General features: G+C 31.5%; 1 protein-coding gene across 1 annotated transcript; it reads right to left on the bottom strand.

The window, feature by feature from the left end:
• Positions 1-1,029: 1,029 nt before the first annotated feature.
• Positions 1,030-8,204, bottom strand: LOC139501731 (uncharacterized). The gene is made up of 6 exons (XM_071290878.1): positions 7,758-8,204; positions 6,664-6,872; positions 4,722-5,003; positions 3,265-3,303; positions 2,895-2,984; positions 1,030-2,022 (listed from the first exon to the last, which is right to left on the bottom strand). The coding sequence occupies exons 1-6, from the start codon at positions 7,838-7,840 to the stop codon at positions 1,712-1,714; spliced, it is 1,014 nt and encodes a 337-aa protein (XP_071146979.1). The 5' UTR covers positions 7,841-8,204; the 3' UTR covers positions 1,030-1,711.
• Positions 8,205-15,926: the final 7,722 nt, after the last annotated feature.

The following is a 15,926-nucleotide window of genomic DNA, read 5'->3' as shown; positions in this document are numbered from 1 at the left end:
AGCTTAAAAACACCCGATCCCGACGTCCCGAATAAGTCCTGCCTCTCTCTAATCTCTACTCTACTTTCATTTTGGCCAAATCACTACTTTCACTTTCAACAATAAATTTGTATGCCCCATTTATGGGAATAATGTTTTCTAGTCTGTTCGTCCGTTCGCGTCCATCCTTCTGTCCGGCTTCAGGTTAAACATTTCACTTTCAACAATACATATTTATGCCCCATTTATGGGAATTATGTTTTCTAGTCTATTCTCGTCCGTTCGTTCGTTCGTCCGTCCGTCTGTCCCGCTTCAGGTTAAAGTTTGTTGATGTAGTTTTTGATGAAGTTGAAGTCCAATCAACTCGAAACTTAGTAAATATATATGTTCCCTATGATATGTATGGCACGCCTGAACCACTTTTATTAATTAATATTAGATTATCTCAGATAAACTAGGATTATCTCAGATTAACCCGGTTTATCTCAGATAAACTAAGATTATCCTCAGCTTAATTCAAATCCGAGAAAATCCTAGTTAATCTCAGAAAATACAGAAAATTCATTATCTGGAGAAAATTCCTGTTTATTTTAAAATATTAAGAAAATCTAGGTTTATCTGAACGATTTTCAGATAATCCTAATTTATCTCCTGATAATTAATTATTTGAATTTATTTGAATTTCAGATAATTCATTATCTCATTTTCCATATAGTTTAGGTTTATTTCGGATTCTAAATATACTAAAGAACAATGTAACGAGTGTTATAATTGGACGACAATCATTTTATATAAAAAATACCGTCCTTTTTTAGAGGAGGGGGCGACATTCTGCACACGCGCGCGGCACGCAATTATCAAACTACAGTAACTCATGGTGTGGACATCAACGTTATTGACACCTGGACAAGCGAAATTTGTTGAATCAATTAATCAATCAATCTTCGACGCTTACTGACTGTTTATTACTGACGGCTAATTTCGACATAGCCGATAATAATTGAACTCTTATATTTTAATTTATTCAGTCGGTTTTAATCTTTTAATCATGACAACGGTTTTGTAAAATATTTAATTTAGGCGTGCCATAGATATGATCTTTCTAATTTTAATGATAAATTAACACATTCTTGTTTCCACATGTTTTACTTTTTTCAATATATATGCAACTGGTATGACTCCTTAGATAGTAAATATTTCAGAAAAAAAGTAGACAGGATTCAGTATATTATAGTAGTATAATTGCATTTTACAAGTGGATAAACGCGAAAACATAATTGTTTCTAGGGAGGTTTAATAGTTGTGGTTCTTGCGATCTAAAAACCATGATATGGAGAACGCTCTGATTGGCTTATTTATTTTTCATTTTTGTAATCTATAATACGATTGGTTGTTCTTAAAACCGGAAATGTAATCTATGACTAAAAGTCAGTCTGATAACAGAAACAATATCCGGACACTTATTTTGTCGTTTTTCTCCCAAAATAACGCAATCTGAATAATCATAAAAATGGATGACAAATGCGACTATGCATGTTACCTAAAGAACACAGAGTCATGATGATTAATTTATTGTGGAAGAAAGAGAAGCGACACACAAAATGAGGTCTTCTCGTTTAATATTATAGATCCCCGTTTGTTAGTTGTTATGCACTTTCAATACTTAACACAATCACCTTAATGTTCCATTCCTGAAGCAATTAACACAAAAAAAACGTCATCCATACCGTTTTTAATTCAGTTCTTTCAGTCGCCTATACATGGCCCTCAAGGCATTGAATAAATTTCCAATATCCATACCAAGTAAAAATACCAAACTGAAAATTAGAATAACAGTACCGGATATACCAATCACACGCGAGCTTATTCGTTTGTCTTCCGCACTGGTGAGCGTTCGTTTGTAGTGTGAGGTTGATTTTTTGTCTACTTTAATATCACTGACAATTTTATCAATGGATTCTTGCATTTCTTCAGATGATATGTTGGGACTGATTGTTTTATTTCGAGAATTACACAAGGAACAATCACACGATGTTGCCGAATCTGTAAAAAAAAGAATATGCAATCATGACAGAATTAATATTGATGGGTACCGTATAACATAAACTCCAGGAATTAAAATGAAATGAAAAAAAAAGAAAAAAAAAACATTCCAAAGATTTTTTAATTCTGTTTTAACTAAATGCCTTTTCATCAAGCGACATCGAGTTATATCCTGTTTCAGAGCTTTCAATATCCACAATATATCAGCAGAAAAATTTACGGTTTTAACTGCTAGTTTACTGATGTGAATTAACACGTATGTAAAGAAAACATGATTTCCCCCAAAAAAATAAAAAAATAAAAAAATTGCCCGAGAGCTTTTCAACTGCTTCCATAGGCATGAAAAATGACACCTACCCCTAATTTTCAAACAATATTAAGGATGGTTTATTCTCATCTCATGGTTTTACTTTCGTCAGATATTCAGAATTGTCTAGTTTTATTTATTTAGTACCAATAGAAATTTCGCCCGCTAATCCCTTTTTCTTTTTATAATTTTATAACATATAGTTTCACCCCCAGTTTTTGGTGGGGTTCGTATGGCTCAGTCTTTAGTTTTCTATGTTGTTTCTTCTTTACTATTATTTGTCTGTTTTCTTTTTCTGTTTTAGCTATGGCGTTGTCAGTTTATTTTCGATTTATGAGTTTGACAGTTCCTCTGGTATCTTTCGCCCCTCTTCAAGGCCATTTAAACAAAAATAAAAAACTCCTTTTTATTTTTTCATGTTTTATTCATAGATATTATATATGTATTTGTAAATAAGTGTTGTTTTTGTCGTACTAAAACTTTTATTGTTATAATATGCAATAATGATAGAAAACTAGAAATGAAAAATCACTCACGTTAAATAAAAAGAGCATTGTTTACAAACCTGTTGATACATCTGTCGTTAATACGTCAATATTTGTAGAAGGGAAACCTGATGTTGCATTTGTAGATTGCAATGTTGTTGTTTCGTCGACTACAATTAGTAATGAAATATATTAGTACCATATAACATGTTCGAACAAATTTGTTTCTACTATTGATATTTTTATAAAAATGCACTAGGTGACTTTAAGATATATTCAACTTTTCAATTTATAGCGAGAAATAGATCTCTATAGAGTAAATGAAAACTAATTTTGAGTTTTCACAAACTTGTAATAATTGTTTTAAACTTTTTTTTCTCATTAATAATTGAATAACTGCTTTTAGGTTTAATAAACGTTTCTAAAAGTTTTTTTATAACAAAGTCATACCTGTTGTTATGATTTTTGTTGTTAATGTCTTCATTTCCCCTATAATAAAAAGATCATTATGTAATATCACCATAAATCGAAAGCAAAAATAAAACGAAAACAATAGTCTTTTTGTGAAATAAGAAATAAGGAAATTTTGAATATCACTTTGAAATTGTTTACGTCCAAAGCATATTTTCTAGATTTACAAAAACATTTGACGCTTAAGCATGTATCTAATTGAATGTGATATTCATATTCTCGGATAGTTTTCATTTCTTCAAAATGTTTTATTTTCTCTGCAAAAACAATTGTTGCAGTATGTATAAAAATATAAGATTAATAACCATTGACCTAAAACATATTTAACGCATGTTCATGTACGAAGTCCGGCCGCTTTATGTTTGTTGCCGAGCGGTGACTTATAGTTGTTTAATCCTCGTTCTCTAGTCTCTGCTGGATATATATTTTTTTAAAGAAATCATACAGCATCGTATATAGTATGAATAAACCCCGCCTCTTTCTGTTTTACCAGTATCTTGTCAGGAGACATATCATAAAGGTGTTTGTCTTATTAATTGTAGTTCTCGTCTGTCTGTTTTTCAATACACCTGAACGTTTTGTTGGGTTGGGTTGTTTTGTTTGAACTGTTCACGGTTGTCGTGTTGTCGGAGCCTATTAAATATTTTCCTGCGACTGGTTTTGTTCATTGTTAAAGGCATTACGATGATATATTAAAGCTATCATCCAGGTCTGGTTAATAATCGTCTCCTAGATAATCGTCTCATTGATAGTCGTCTCATTGATAATCGTCTCATTGGCAATCGTCTCATTGATAATCGTCTCATTGATAATCGTCTCCTTTGCAATCGTCTCATTGATAATCGTCTCATTGATAATCGTCTCATTGGCAATCGTCTCATTGATAATCATCTCATTGATAATCTTCTCATTGGCAATCGTCTTATTGATAATCGTCTCATTGATAATATTCTCATTGATAATCGTCTCATTGGCAATCGTCTCATTGATAATCGTCTCATTGATAATCGTCTCATTGATAATCGTCTCATTGGCAATCGTCTCATTGATAATCGTCTCATTGGTAATCGTCTCCTTGGCAATCGTCTCATCGATAATCGTCTCATTGATAATCTTCTCATTGATAATCTTCTCATTGATAATCCTCTCATTGATAATCGTCTCATTGGTAATCGTCTCCTTGGCAATCGTCTCATCGATAATCGTCTCATTGATAATCTTCTCATTGATAATCCTCTCATTGATAATCGTCTCATTGGCAATTGTATAGCAGTTTCTCAATTTATTTGCTCTAGTATTTCCAGTGCTAGTCCAGTAAGTTTATTTATATTGAAACTGTTTGGTAGTAAACATATTATGCAAATATTACATAAAAAGTTAAAAAAAATTTAGTTTGATAAATGCAATGCAAACACACCTAAGTAATGGAAACTTACCTTCAAAACATATTTTGATGAACAATGTCACACCATCATAATTATCCTCATTTTTTAAACAATAATCTGTATCTTTGCTGTTAAACAACCAACAATCGGCACAGGAACATCCGGGGAGATAAGCAGCCGCCCAGCATTCCACATCATTTGTATTGACTGAATCGAGACATTTCGTCTTACATGGTGATTGGCTAATTTCAAAACTGGCAAGATAGTCAGGTGACGCTATGGGTGCAGTATTACAACCCTTACCAGCAGGTCTTTGGTCAAACGTACATTGACCTGTGAATGACAAAATGTATTAAATAACACACAATTTATCTTAGATAAGAGGGGAAACAGGAGGAATTTAAAAATAAATATTTTGTCCTGGCTACATCCGAAAATAAATACCCTTGCTCATGAATGGATCAGAAATGAATATTCTGCAACATAAAAAGTAGGAAATAACTATGTACTTAGATTGAAATAAGAATACGTGGCAGAGGGTTAACATACACAGTTGATTGACAAGAATCCTTCTTTCCCCTCACCTGAGGAATATCAAATTGTCGTCACCTAGTTATGATTTTGAAATGAGGTTAACACCCGAGAGAGTCAGAACTTCTGTGTTGAAATAATTTATTATTGACATGGTCACAATTATAAATCAGCTGTTTGTCAAACTTTGAAATTTTGGAAAACATTAATGATTTTCTATCACAGAAATAGAGCACTGTTGCTGTATTCAGACAAAAACCTTCTGGAATTTTTGGTCATCAATGCTCTCTAACTGTGTAATTTATTTGGCTTTCTTATCTTTTATGATTTAAGGCGTCACTGATTAGTGTTTTCAAGACGTAGCACGCGTCATAATTTAAAGCATGGTATCTGTGATGAGTTTATCTTCAACACATATTTTTTCAGTTATTCCTGTGGTCGACCTATGGCTCCTGATTTCACTCCCGGTTTTTAGTGGAGTTCGTGTTGTTTCTTATTTCTTATTTTTATCTGTTGATGAGGGTCTCAAGGTAGATTAGCGAAAGCTAATTGAGTCACCCTCTTTAAATAAAGTCATTACTTACTTACTTACTTACTTACTTACTTACTTATGTAAATGTCCTTTGGTTTTGTGAGTCTTTGTTTACTCCTTGGTTTTGTTTGTTATTGTCTTATGGTGTCGACGTATTGACGCCACTTGTCTTATTTATTTATTGTATAAAAATGTAGTATGTGCAAGAAAGAAAACATCTCAACAGACACGCTTCATTTACTTGACAAATATTAGCACTTTTAATTGTAATGAAAACACGTCCAGTTTACACTATTTAAAATACCATACAATGCATCAATCGTTTAAGGAAAATAAAACAGTATGTTTTATTGTTAGACAATTTTATATAGATAGCATTAAGTATTAATGATTATAAAAGCTGCACGCATACAAACAAGAGACTTGAATACTTCATTAATCCGACATTTGAAGTCAATACTTGATTGTTTTTATTACTGCTTTTTATTTCAAAAATAGTTTGAGAACACTTTTAGTTATACGGTCTCTAATCTTATATGCTGTGTTTTGTTCTTTTTGGCATGTTTCTTGTGCTGTAAGTTTGTCATCTACTTATAAGTTCCTTTTATATCTTCCGCCTTTCGCTTTCAGGACAATATATATAAAAGCGTTGTTCACCTGTCATACTCTACATTTCTTGACGATTCGACGAATTTATAAGGGTTTTAGTATCATTATATATACCGGTAATAGCGTTGTTCACATATTATATTATTCATTTCTTGTATATATTCCCTTTGTTAACTATGAAGTAAAAAATAAAATTATTATGAATATCATACAAATACGTTCTTGTTTGTCTTTTAGGGTTTTGTTTGCCATGACGGTGTCATTTGGTCATCGAATAATGATTTGGAAAATTTTATTTGTGTCTTTCACAATTTGACATACCTACGTCCATTTCACATACAAACATGTGTTTTTGAGAACAACTATGCTCCAACCAGTCACCATTTGGTGGATTTAGTGCGAAACAAAATGACCCAGATGCTGTTGTAGGGTTTCCTGTAGCATAGTTTGTCCATGCCGGTGCTGCATTATCCGTCCACTTTTCATTTCCGGTTGAATCTCGGCGTAAACCTGTCCATATAAAATCGTCTCTGTAAATATTTTCGAAAAAATGTTATGTTCATTGGAGTTTAAAGTTGGAAACAATAATATATAAAAGATTTGGGAGTATTGCAAATGAGAAACCAAAGGATTTAGGTGTAAGCAAATACAGATATAAAGAGAAATTCAACAACCTGAATAAAGTACAAACCAATAATTGATCAACACATATGAAAGGCAACAACCTATAATATATTGCGTTTTCGAACATAAGATAAATTGCGTTTTGCGTTTCAAACAGTAACATTCCAATATATGGAATCATATTACTTATTTTACTACATACTTGCATTGCTTAATAGTCTCGCTCTTCATATCAATTCTATCTTATCGTGTTTTACCTCTTTTTTGTACCGAGATAAATATTGGATTAAGACAGAAGAAGAAAACAACGTTAATACTTTATCGACAACATTGACTTATGTGATTACTAAGAAGACCAGAATGTCATCATGAAAGATTAAAAAGACAAAATATATTAGGATTAACTCCAGAAACTTTATATATGACAAACTGAAGTGTATAAATTTGTACTACAGCTTGTGTTTCGATTCATGATTTACTTGTCATTACTTTTTTATGTAATCAATTGTTGTATATTGCCACAGGTAATATGCATATCCTTATCCAGTCTTGTATGAAAGTGTATTATTATTCCCTTGATGCTTTAAAAAATGTTGTGTTGTGTTGCTAACTGTTAGTCTCATGTGACTTTTTTAATATCATATAGATAAGATTACCGAATCAACAATAAGTAAAACCCATAGCGCACCGTTGGTCTTGAGGGAAAAAAATGGTATCTTTGAATTTTGCTTTGATGGATTATTTCTGTTTATTAAAGAATTCAAAGGATATAAAACATTGAAAATACCTACAGTGATTCAAGTCCAAGTTCAGCCTTTATCAAATTAACGACAAAATCATTTTCTTGTAAAGTTTCTATATTCAACATTCTCATTTTCGAATCTTCACATATAACTTTCGCTTCTGTCCAATCTCTTTCTACGTTGTAAAATGTAAAATGTTGTTTGATGCTAGTCCCATGAACTACAAAATATAGATAGATAACAATATATATATATATGGCATTACAAAGGGGAGAAATTACAATAGAAACAATCAAATCATAGGTCAAACAAAAGTAGACATCACCATGACAAATGCATATCAATAAAAATCAACACTAAAACTAGGGAAGAATAAGAATTATGCGTCTTGCTTTGTTCTTCTGAATTATATATGGATGAAATCAATTTCTGCATGTAAAGACACCGTATAAGATACCATATATTTAATAACATATTGACATTTTTACGGGACAAATTTACGAGCGATCGGTATGGACACTATTTTGATTGAGAATTATCGTTTCAAACTTTACATTTCCTTTTCTCATTTCAAAGGACATATATTTTTTTAGTATAAAATGCCATTTCTAATTTCAAACTTAATAACTCTGACTTTCAACTTGACATTTGATAGTGCAATATTCACGTTGCTAACCTCACAATTGGAACTGAGAAATGTGAAGTCAGATATGAAAAAAATAAAGTCTTAGATCTTATAGATACTATAATATTCGTCGGCTGATCTGTAGATTTAGCGATTGTTTACTATTCCAGATTGTGACGTTTCTGGAAAAAAGTAAAATCTCATAAGTACTTAACTCCGAGGAAAGTCTCTAATCAAATGGCAGAATCAAAAGCTCAAACACACCAAACGAATGGATAACAAATGTCATAATACTGACTTGGTACAGATATTTTCTTATGTAGAAAATGGCGGATTAAACATCGTTTGAAAGCTAGCTAAACCCCTACTTGTATGACAGTCGCATCAAATTTCATTATATTCACAAAGATGTGTGAACAAAACAAACAGAAATAATAGGTAAAAATGTCAACATTGTGTTATAATCGTAATCACTATAAAAACAAACAAATATGTAACAAAGCAGCACGAAAAGGCATGTAGTCAGCACATTGGGGGGGGGGGGGGAATGAAAGAAAAAATACCCAATTTACAATAGCACAATACCACAATGACGGGATATAAAAGTACAGAACAGGCACACATCATATGCATCAAAGAAACACAACAAGGCGTATATACACAACACATTAGCAAAAATGAAAGACAAGAATACAGTAAAAGTAATGTTCATAAAGACAAATAAAAGCATAACACGTTTTTAAGATGATAAAAAGCGTCAGTACCCAGAACCTATTCATTAAGACCATCGTGTACTGTTTGTGAAGTTGATACAGAATATTTATCAACACGGTCTTGGTACCTTCCGTTAGACTTTTTGTTTTAGAAAAACGACGAGACGTTCTTTGACATACTCCTGGTTAATCTACTTTCTACTCAGACAATGGTGACGTTTTACAAAGTCTGAGTATGACCTGCAAGCTCTTGAATACCGAATAAGTTGGGAAATGCATATTCCATTTGTTACTAGTTATAATTAAAAGTCTTACGTTACCAAGTAATTTATCCCAAACTGAATTAATTGCGAAAACACCCTTTCTGTTAAATTCAACAAATGTTACTATTTATTTTTTTCTTTAATAATAAAAAAAGGCAGCAATAGTTTACCAATGATTTATACATCCGAACCACTATCCCTGAAATTAAACAGAAACAAATATATTTTCAACAAAAGATTAAACACAACTAATAGCTGTTTACATACTAGATAATAAATACAGATATTGAAATTGTTCGTCAATAAGTGAACATAACTTGTTATCTGTAATTGCGTTATGTCATCAAGTAATATATCTAAAGCTTAATAAATACAAAACACACCCTTCAAGATGTATCAAACCTATATGACTATTCATACTTTTTATATAAGTTCAGGGAACAAATAAACTCATCATAGATACCAGGATTGAAATTTTATATTTACGCCAGACGCGCGTTTTGTGTACAAAACACTTATCAGTGACGCTCGAATAAAAAAATGTTAAAAAAGCCAAATTAAGTACGAAGTTAAAGAGCATTGAGGACCATAATTTCCTAAAAGTGTTACTAAATACAGGTAAGGTAATCTATTCCTAAGGTAGAAAAGCCTTAGTCTTTCAAAAATTTCAAATACAGTTAATGTATAATTATGAACATATCAATGATAACTCAAGTCAACACAGAAGTGCTATCTACTGGGCTGGTGATACCCTAGATTTTACAATAGATGTGTTCATCAGTACCGCTTTCCTTCAAACTAAAGAGAAACAAACGCATTTTTAACAATAGTCTGTTTAAATACTGCATAATATAAACAACTATTGAAAAACTTGTAAAAAATATTTAAGGATATGAGAAAATTACTAGTTATCTTTAATTTATTGGGTGATTTCATAGATAGCATGCTTGTCCAGATAAGTTTAACCTATATTACTATTTTTTTGGTAACAAACATCTAGCGAACAATAGTTTAGGGATAATAATTAGATTAATACATCATTACCAAAACTCCTCAACTTAAACGGAAATAAATATATTTTCATCAATGAAACTTAACACAACGAATGCATGGAATAGGTGCTTAAGAAACTAAATACAGTACAATGTATTGAAAAATTTGTTTGTTTAGTCTAAACATATTTATTGGTCATGGGTTTGGAAACAAGATATTGCAACTTATATTAATCCTTTTCCACTTGGTTAAACATTATTTCATTTATATGGAGAAATTACAAGTTATATTTTATTGATTAATATCACTGTGTAGCTTATACCATTTGAATCAAGAAATAATACATCCAACTAGATCGATATGAAAATATTAGTAAAATATTTTTTCAATAATAATATTTTGAAAAAATGTTTCAGCGAACATACTTAAATCAAACCCTGTAAGTCAGCTATCCTTTCTCTTGGGCTATATAAGAGCGGAGAAAGATATATATGTACATTCACATTCGTTAGTCGACGGATTTTCTAAAATCCGAACGACGTGAACCCCACCAAACACTGGGTGTGATTTCATGTGCTCCTGATGATATGCATGATCCTGCTCAACACGTGGCACCTTTCATCTTGCTCATATTGGTGCAAACTCGATGATAAGTATAATTCTGGTAAAAGGGGACGGGATTTTTTCGTGACGACAGTTGGACATATCGGCTGTCATTTGTGTAACAGATATTTTCAAACGGTCAACTAACTCGTGATTGCTTGCATAAAAGTTACGAAAGGATGATTTCAACTCTACAACTTTTAGTCAGTTGTTTTCAAAATTTTCCATTTGTTATTTATCTCAAAATTTTACCTTGAGCTCCCAACTGTATAATTAAAACAAATATTGAAATTGCTGCTAACAATTTAAAATGTCGGTCAGAGATAAGTGCTAGCTATACATTATTGTTTTATGTTCACATGTTAGCACAAATAATAATCAATATTGATCGTAAAAATTCATATAATTGCAAAAAAAAAAAATGAATGACAAAACATTGTTCCATACAATAATTATAACCCTTTGACAAAAGTGAATGCAAGAATCTCAAAATAAATCTAAGATCACCTTTCATAATACCGTTTCGATCTCTATTTTGAAATCTAACATTGTTATATTTAATTTAACCGACACTGTCAATAGATTAACCGTTCATGGATTGCGATCCATTATTGTTTTCAAACATGTATATAACCATCACATTTTAAGAACATGGAACGTAATTTAATTTGAATTGAAAAAATCTCTTAAAATTGAACGGATTTTAAGTCGATTTAAATGTTTTTCTTCTGCATACAATCTAAAACATAGAAATTGAAAACCTGATAATCATGTAGCTATTGAAATAATTTATAAGTTTGCAACATTGGTAAAGTCCGGTTGACTCGTGTATGCAATACAATAAACTATATGTATCTCAGAAATTGTTGCACCTCGGTGGTCTTTTCTATTTTATAAACAATTTTTATGTAAAAATCACGTTTGGCTCCTCGGGAACACAAAATTTCTTCAAACAAAATATGTGCACACGGTCAACACTTTTAAAACAAAATATCTTTAAAGAAATAATAAAAATCAGACAATTATGTAAATTCAGGTCTTTCTACTTTTCCGTGGAAAGACCTATTGCTTTTCTTCTGATTTTTTCCTCTTCCGCCTGATTTATTTCCTTTGCTGTTTTTTTTTTCGCAAGATGTCACTTAGATATTTGGAATATGATATTGTACAGTGTTTACGCTTTTGAAACTAACATTGCGTAACCGAATATGTTAGAGCAATCCCCCGAACACTCCTTTTTTTGTAATTTTTGCAACCGTATAAAAACTGACAAAATTTTTCTAAATTGCTCGTTATATACTTAGGAGATTTCGTTTAATTTTGACCGAAGCCATATACAGATTCCATAGGCGAGTTATTTCAAATTTTGTATTTGATATAAGTGAAATGTATTTGTAATTAGAAAACCATGAGTGATAGAGGCTTAGGGTCTTTTAATTTGAGGTCCTTGGTCCAAAAAATTGAAAATTAGGTAAAGGTCAAAAGTCAAGGGCATGTTCAAAATTTTGATTTTAGCTTGTTATCACTCATTTTCAGAAATCGTATAAGGCATCGACAAAATATTTCACAGAATTGTTAGTTGCGACATGTCGTAACACAAACATGTTAGTATTATAATTCATTAAAAATATATAGTAGAGGCCTAGACTCTTTTGATTTGAGACACATGTTTCATGACCTTGAAGTTGTTGGCACGGTCAAAGCTTGAATTGACGTTCTAGATTTTGACCTTTGCTTTAACTTTTAATGTATGCATAATAAACCTATGGGACTTTGTGCATTAGGTTGCAAGTCATATGACCTTGAAGGAATCAACTGGAAATGACCTTTTGTAAACCGGAAGTATCCATTTTTTTTGTACTTATTTATTGTAAAAGTACATAGAACCATATATTTTGAAATCAGTGTTAAGTAAACTATCAAATGAGACCGAAATTGACATTTTTCAAACCGGAAGTAACAATTTATCTCCCTTATTTAAAAAAAAATGTGTAGAAACCATATACTTTTAAATTCAACGTACAATAAGTTATCATTTGGCACTGAAAATTACATTTTTAACCGAGTTTTATTATTTTTAACATAAAGATATATCGTTTCGGGTGGAAAGACCTTCAATTATTCTCTGAACAATTGGTTTTTAATTGTCATTTATAATTTTTTGAACTATATAAAATAAAAGACTTAAATGATCTTGTTGTGTTTTTACAAGAATCAAATGAAAAACAAAGGCACACCAGACGCGCATTATTTTGCAAAATACTAGTTATACAGAACCTCTGAAATCAAGCAGTAGGTCAAAATAAAATAAATTGCGAAAACTTAGTATACATGGTATATATAAAAGTGCTTCCTGTAAGGGCTTTAAATGCATCGGTATTTGAATAGCTTCAATAGTTAACAAAAAAATGTTCAAAGAAAACTATCCCGTCTCTTGGCGTGTAAAACCCTTTTGAACGAAACTTTCAGTAGGTGAGGCATAGGCCCAGAAGTTGTAAACACGAAAAAATATATTCCAGGCTTATAATTAGGAATATCAGACTTGAGTTTAGTCTATAGTTGACTCGTCAGCAATTTTGACAGTTGGAAAAGCAATTCAATTGTTAATGTGATGACCAAAGTTCAAAAACTAATTACTAAGTCAAATCTGGTTTATACCAGCTCAACTTTCTCACTGGTTTTTATAGACGATAATATAAAAGATCTATTTGTTATAGAAAACAAAGGTAAAAATTGATTCTTTACAATGCATTCTTTAGAAATCACTGTATATTCATGATATATTTTTTCTCAAAATGTTGACATTGAAATCGCTAAAATTATATGTTAAATATCATAAAAGATTTAATAAACTAATAGGTCTTTTAAAGTTTTAAAAGTGTTACACTTTTAAATGACTGAAGTGTTAAAAATTTGGTGAAATCAATCTTCAAAGTATTTATTTGCAAAAGAAAAGATCCATTAGACTCAGTAAATAATTACGCCTGTTAATGCATGATTCTTTGACAAACAGATTTCAATTTTTTGTTTACAAAGATACTAAGAACTGTTCTTATTGAACTTGTCAATAAAAGGAAGTTCCGATTTGAGACATTGTTTGACTATCCGATACAATGAACTTGACTCCATTAGTGGTAAAAGTACATACGATATTTCAAGGTCGTGAAAAGCATAACCGGGAAATGAAAGGGTTATTTTGTGTCACGGAATAGCATTAGTTGCACGTATATTGATGGTGTAATAAGTAATTTATCAAAACATGTAAAATTGATGTAAGAAAATTTTTTAAAAAGTTTCCAATTCAAATCTCCTACCACGGAGTAGAAACAGATAAAGCAAACTTGTTTTTGTTTTGACTGGAAAGCTGATACACTATTCATACTAAATCCATCAAGTATTCTATATAAAACATAAAAAGAAGTAACATCATGAACATAGAGACCTAATAGGTTATTTTTTTAATTACAGACCTAAACGTATGATATTCATTGTCAATAGATATCATATGTACCAGGATTGTAACTTAATACGCCAGACTCGCGTTTCGTCTACACAAGACTCATCAGTGACGCTCAGATCAAAAAAGTTATCAAAAGTACCAGGATTATAATTTTATACGCCAAACGCGCGTTTCGTCTACATAAGACTCATCAGTGACGCTCAGATCGAAATAGTTGAAAAGCCAAATAAAAACAAAGTTGAAGAGCATTGAGGATCCAAAATTCCAAAAAGTTGTGCCAAATACGGCTAAGGTAATCTACTCCTGGGGTAAGAAAATCCTTAGTTTTTCGAAAAACTCAAAGTTTTGTAAACAGAAAATTTATAAAAATGACCATATAATTAATATTCATGTCAACACCGAAGTGCTGACTACTGGGCTGGTGATACCCTCGGGGACGAAACGTCCACCAGCAGTGGCATCGACCCAGTGGTGTAAAAAGTTATCAAAAGTACCAGGATTATAATTTTATACGCCAAACGCGCGTTTCGTCTACATAAGACTCATCAGTGACGCTCAGATCGAAATAGTTGAAAAGCCAAATAAAAACAAAGTTGAAGAGCATTGAGGATCCAAAATTCCAAAAAGTTGTGCCAAATACGGCTAAGGTAATCTACTCCTGGGGTAAGAAAATCCTTAGTTTTTCGAAAAACTCAAAGTTTTGTAAACAGAAAATTTATAAAAATGACCATATAATTAATATTCATGTCAACACCGAAGTGCTGACTACTGGGCTGGTGATACCCTCGGGGACGAAACGTCCACCAGCAGTGGCATCGACCCAGTGGTGTACAAAATAGTATTAAGCAAGACACGTACAAAGTTGAAGAGCAAGTTCGTATATTTCAGATATAAGCATACATCAAGAAAAAAAAATATTTACTTATAAAAATGAATTTTTAAGAATCATTTTCTGAAGATTTATAGAAGTCAAACAGACTATAACACCCCCCCCCCCCCGTAGAAACTCATTAACAATATATTGTCTTAATAATTCTTATATGATTTGCATATCAATAAATACTTGAATTGGATTGGTCAATTAGAATTTTCCTCTTGGTTTACACTTCCAAAAACTATGTTTCCGAAACTACTTTCGTAATATATCCATGCGCGATACACATCCTTGCAGGGATACTTGGATTTTCAGCAAATTGAGATAAAAAATTAAATGCATTACAGTTGTTTCTATTCTAATGCATATATCACAAAAAAAGAAGTAAAATAAATGCAATAAAGCTTCGAAAATGTATAAAAAATAAAATTTAGATAAATTTCGCGAAATTTCATGAAGAATTTGGCGAATTTAAGTCATGGCAAAACACGACGTCATACTAATGAAAACTTCAAAGGGAAAGATTATTTCGTTACGTGTACGCTTCAAATTCGGATAATATCAGATTAAAATGAAGTTGTGGAGGTAGGTGATATTTTATTTTAGATTCCGTTGCGATTATTGCGATTATTCCGGGGCTCTTACTCACAAACTTTACATAAAAGTCCTTCGGACTTTAATTCAGTTTG

The sequence above is a fragment of the Mytilus edulis genome, chromosome 13 (assembly GCF_963676685.1).
Source record: "Mytilus edulis chromosome 13, xbMytEdul2.2, whole genome shotgun sequence".
Taxonomy (NCBI): Eukaryota; Metazoa; Mollusca; class Bivalvia; order Mytilida; family Mytilidae; genus Mytilus; species Mytilus edulis.
The sequence above is the reverse complement of the archived record's forward strand: the minus strand, read 5'-3'. Positions and strand labels throughout refer to the sequence as shown.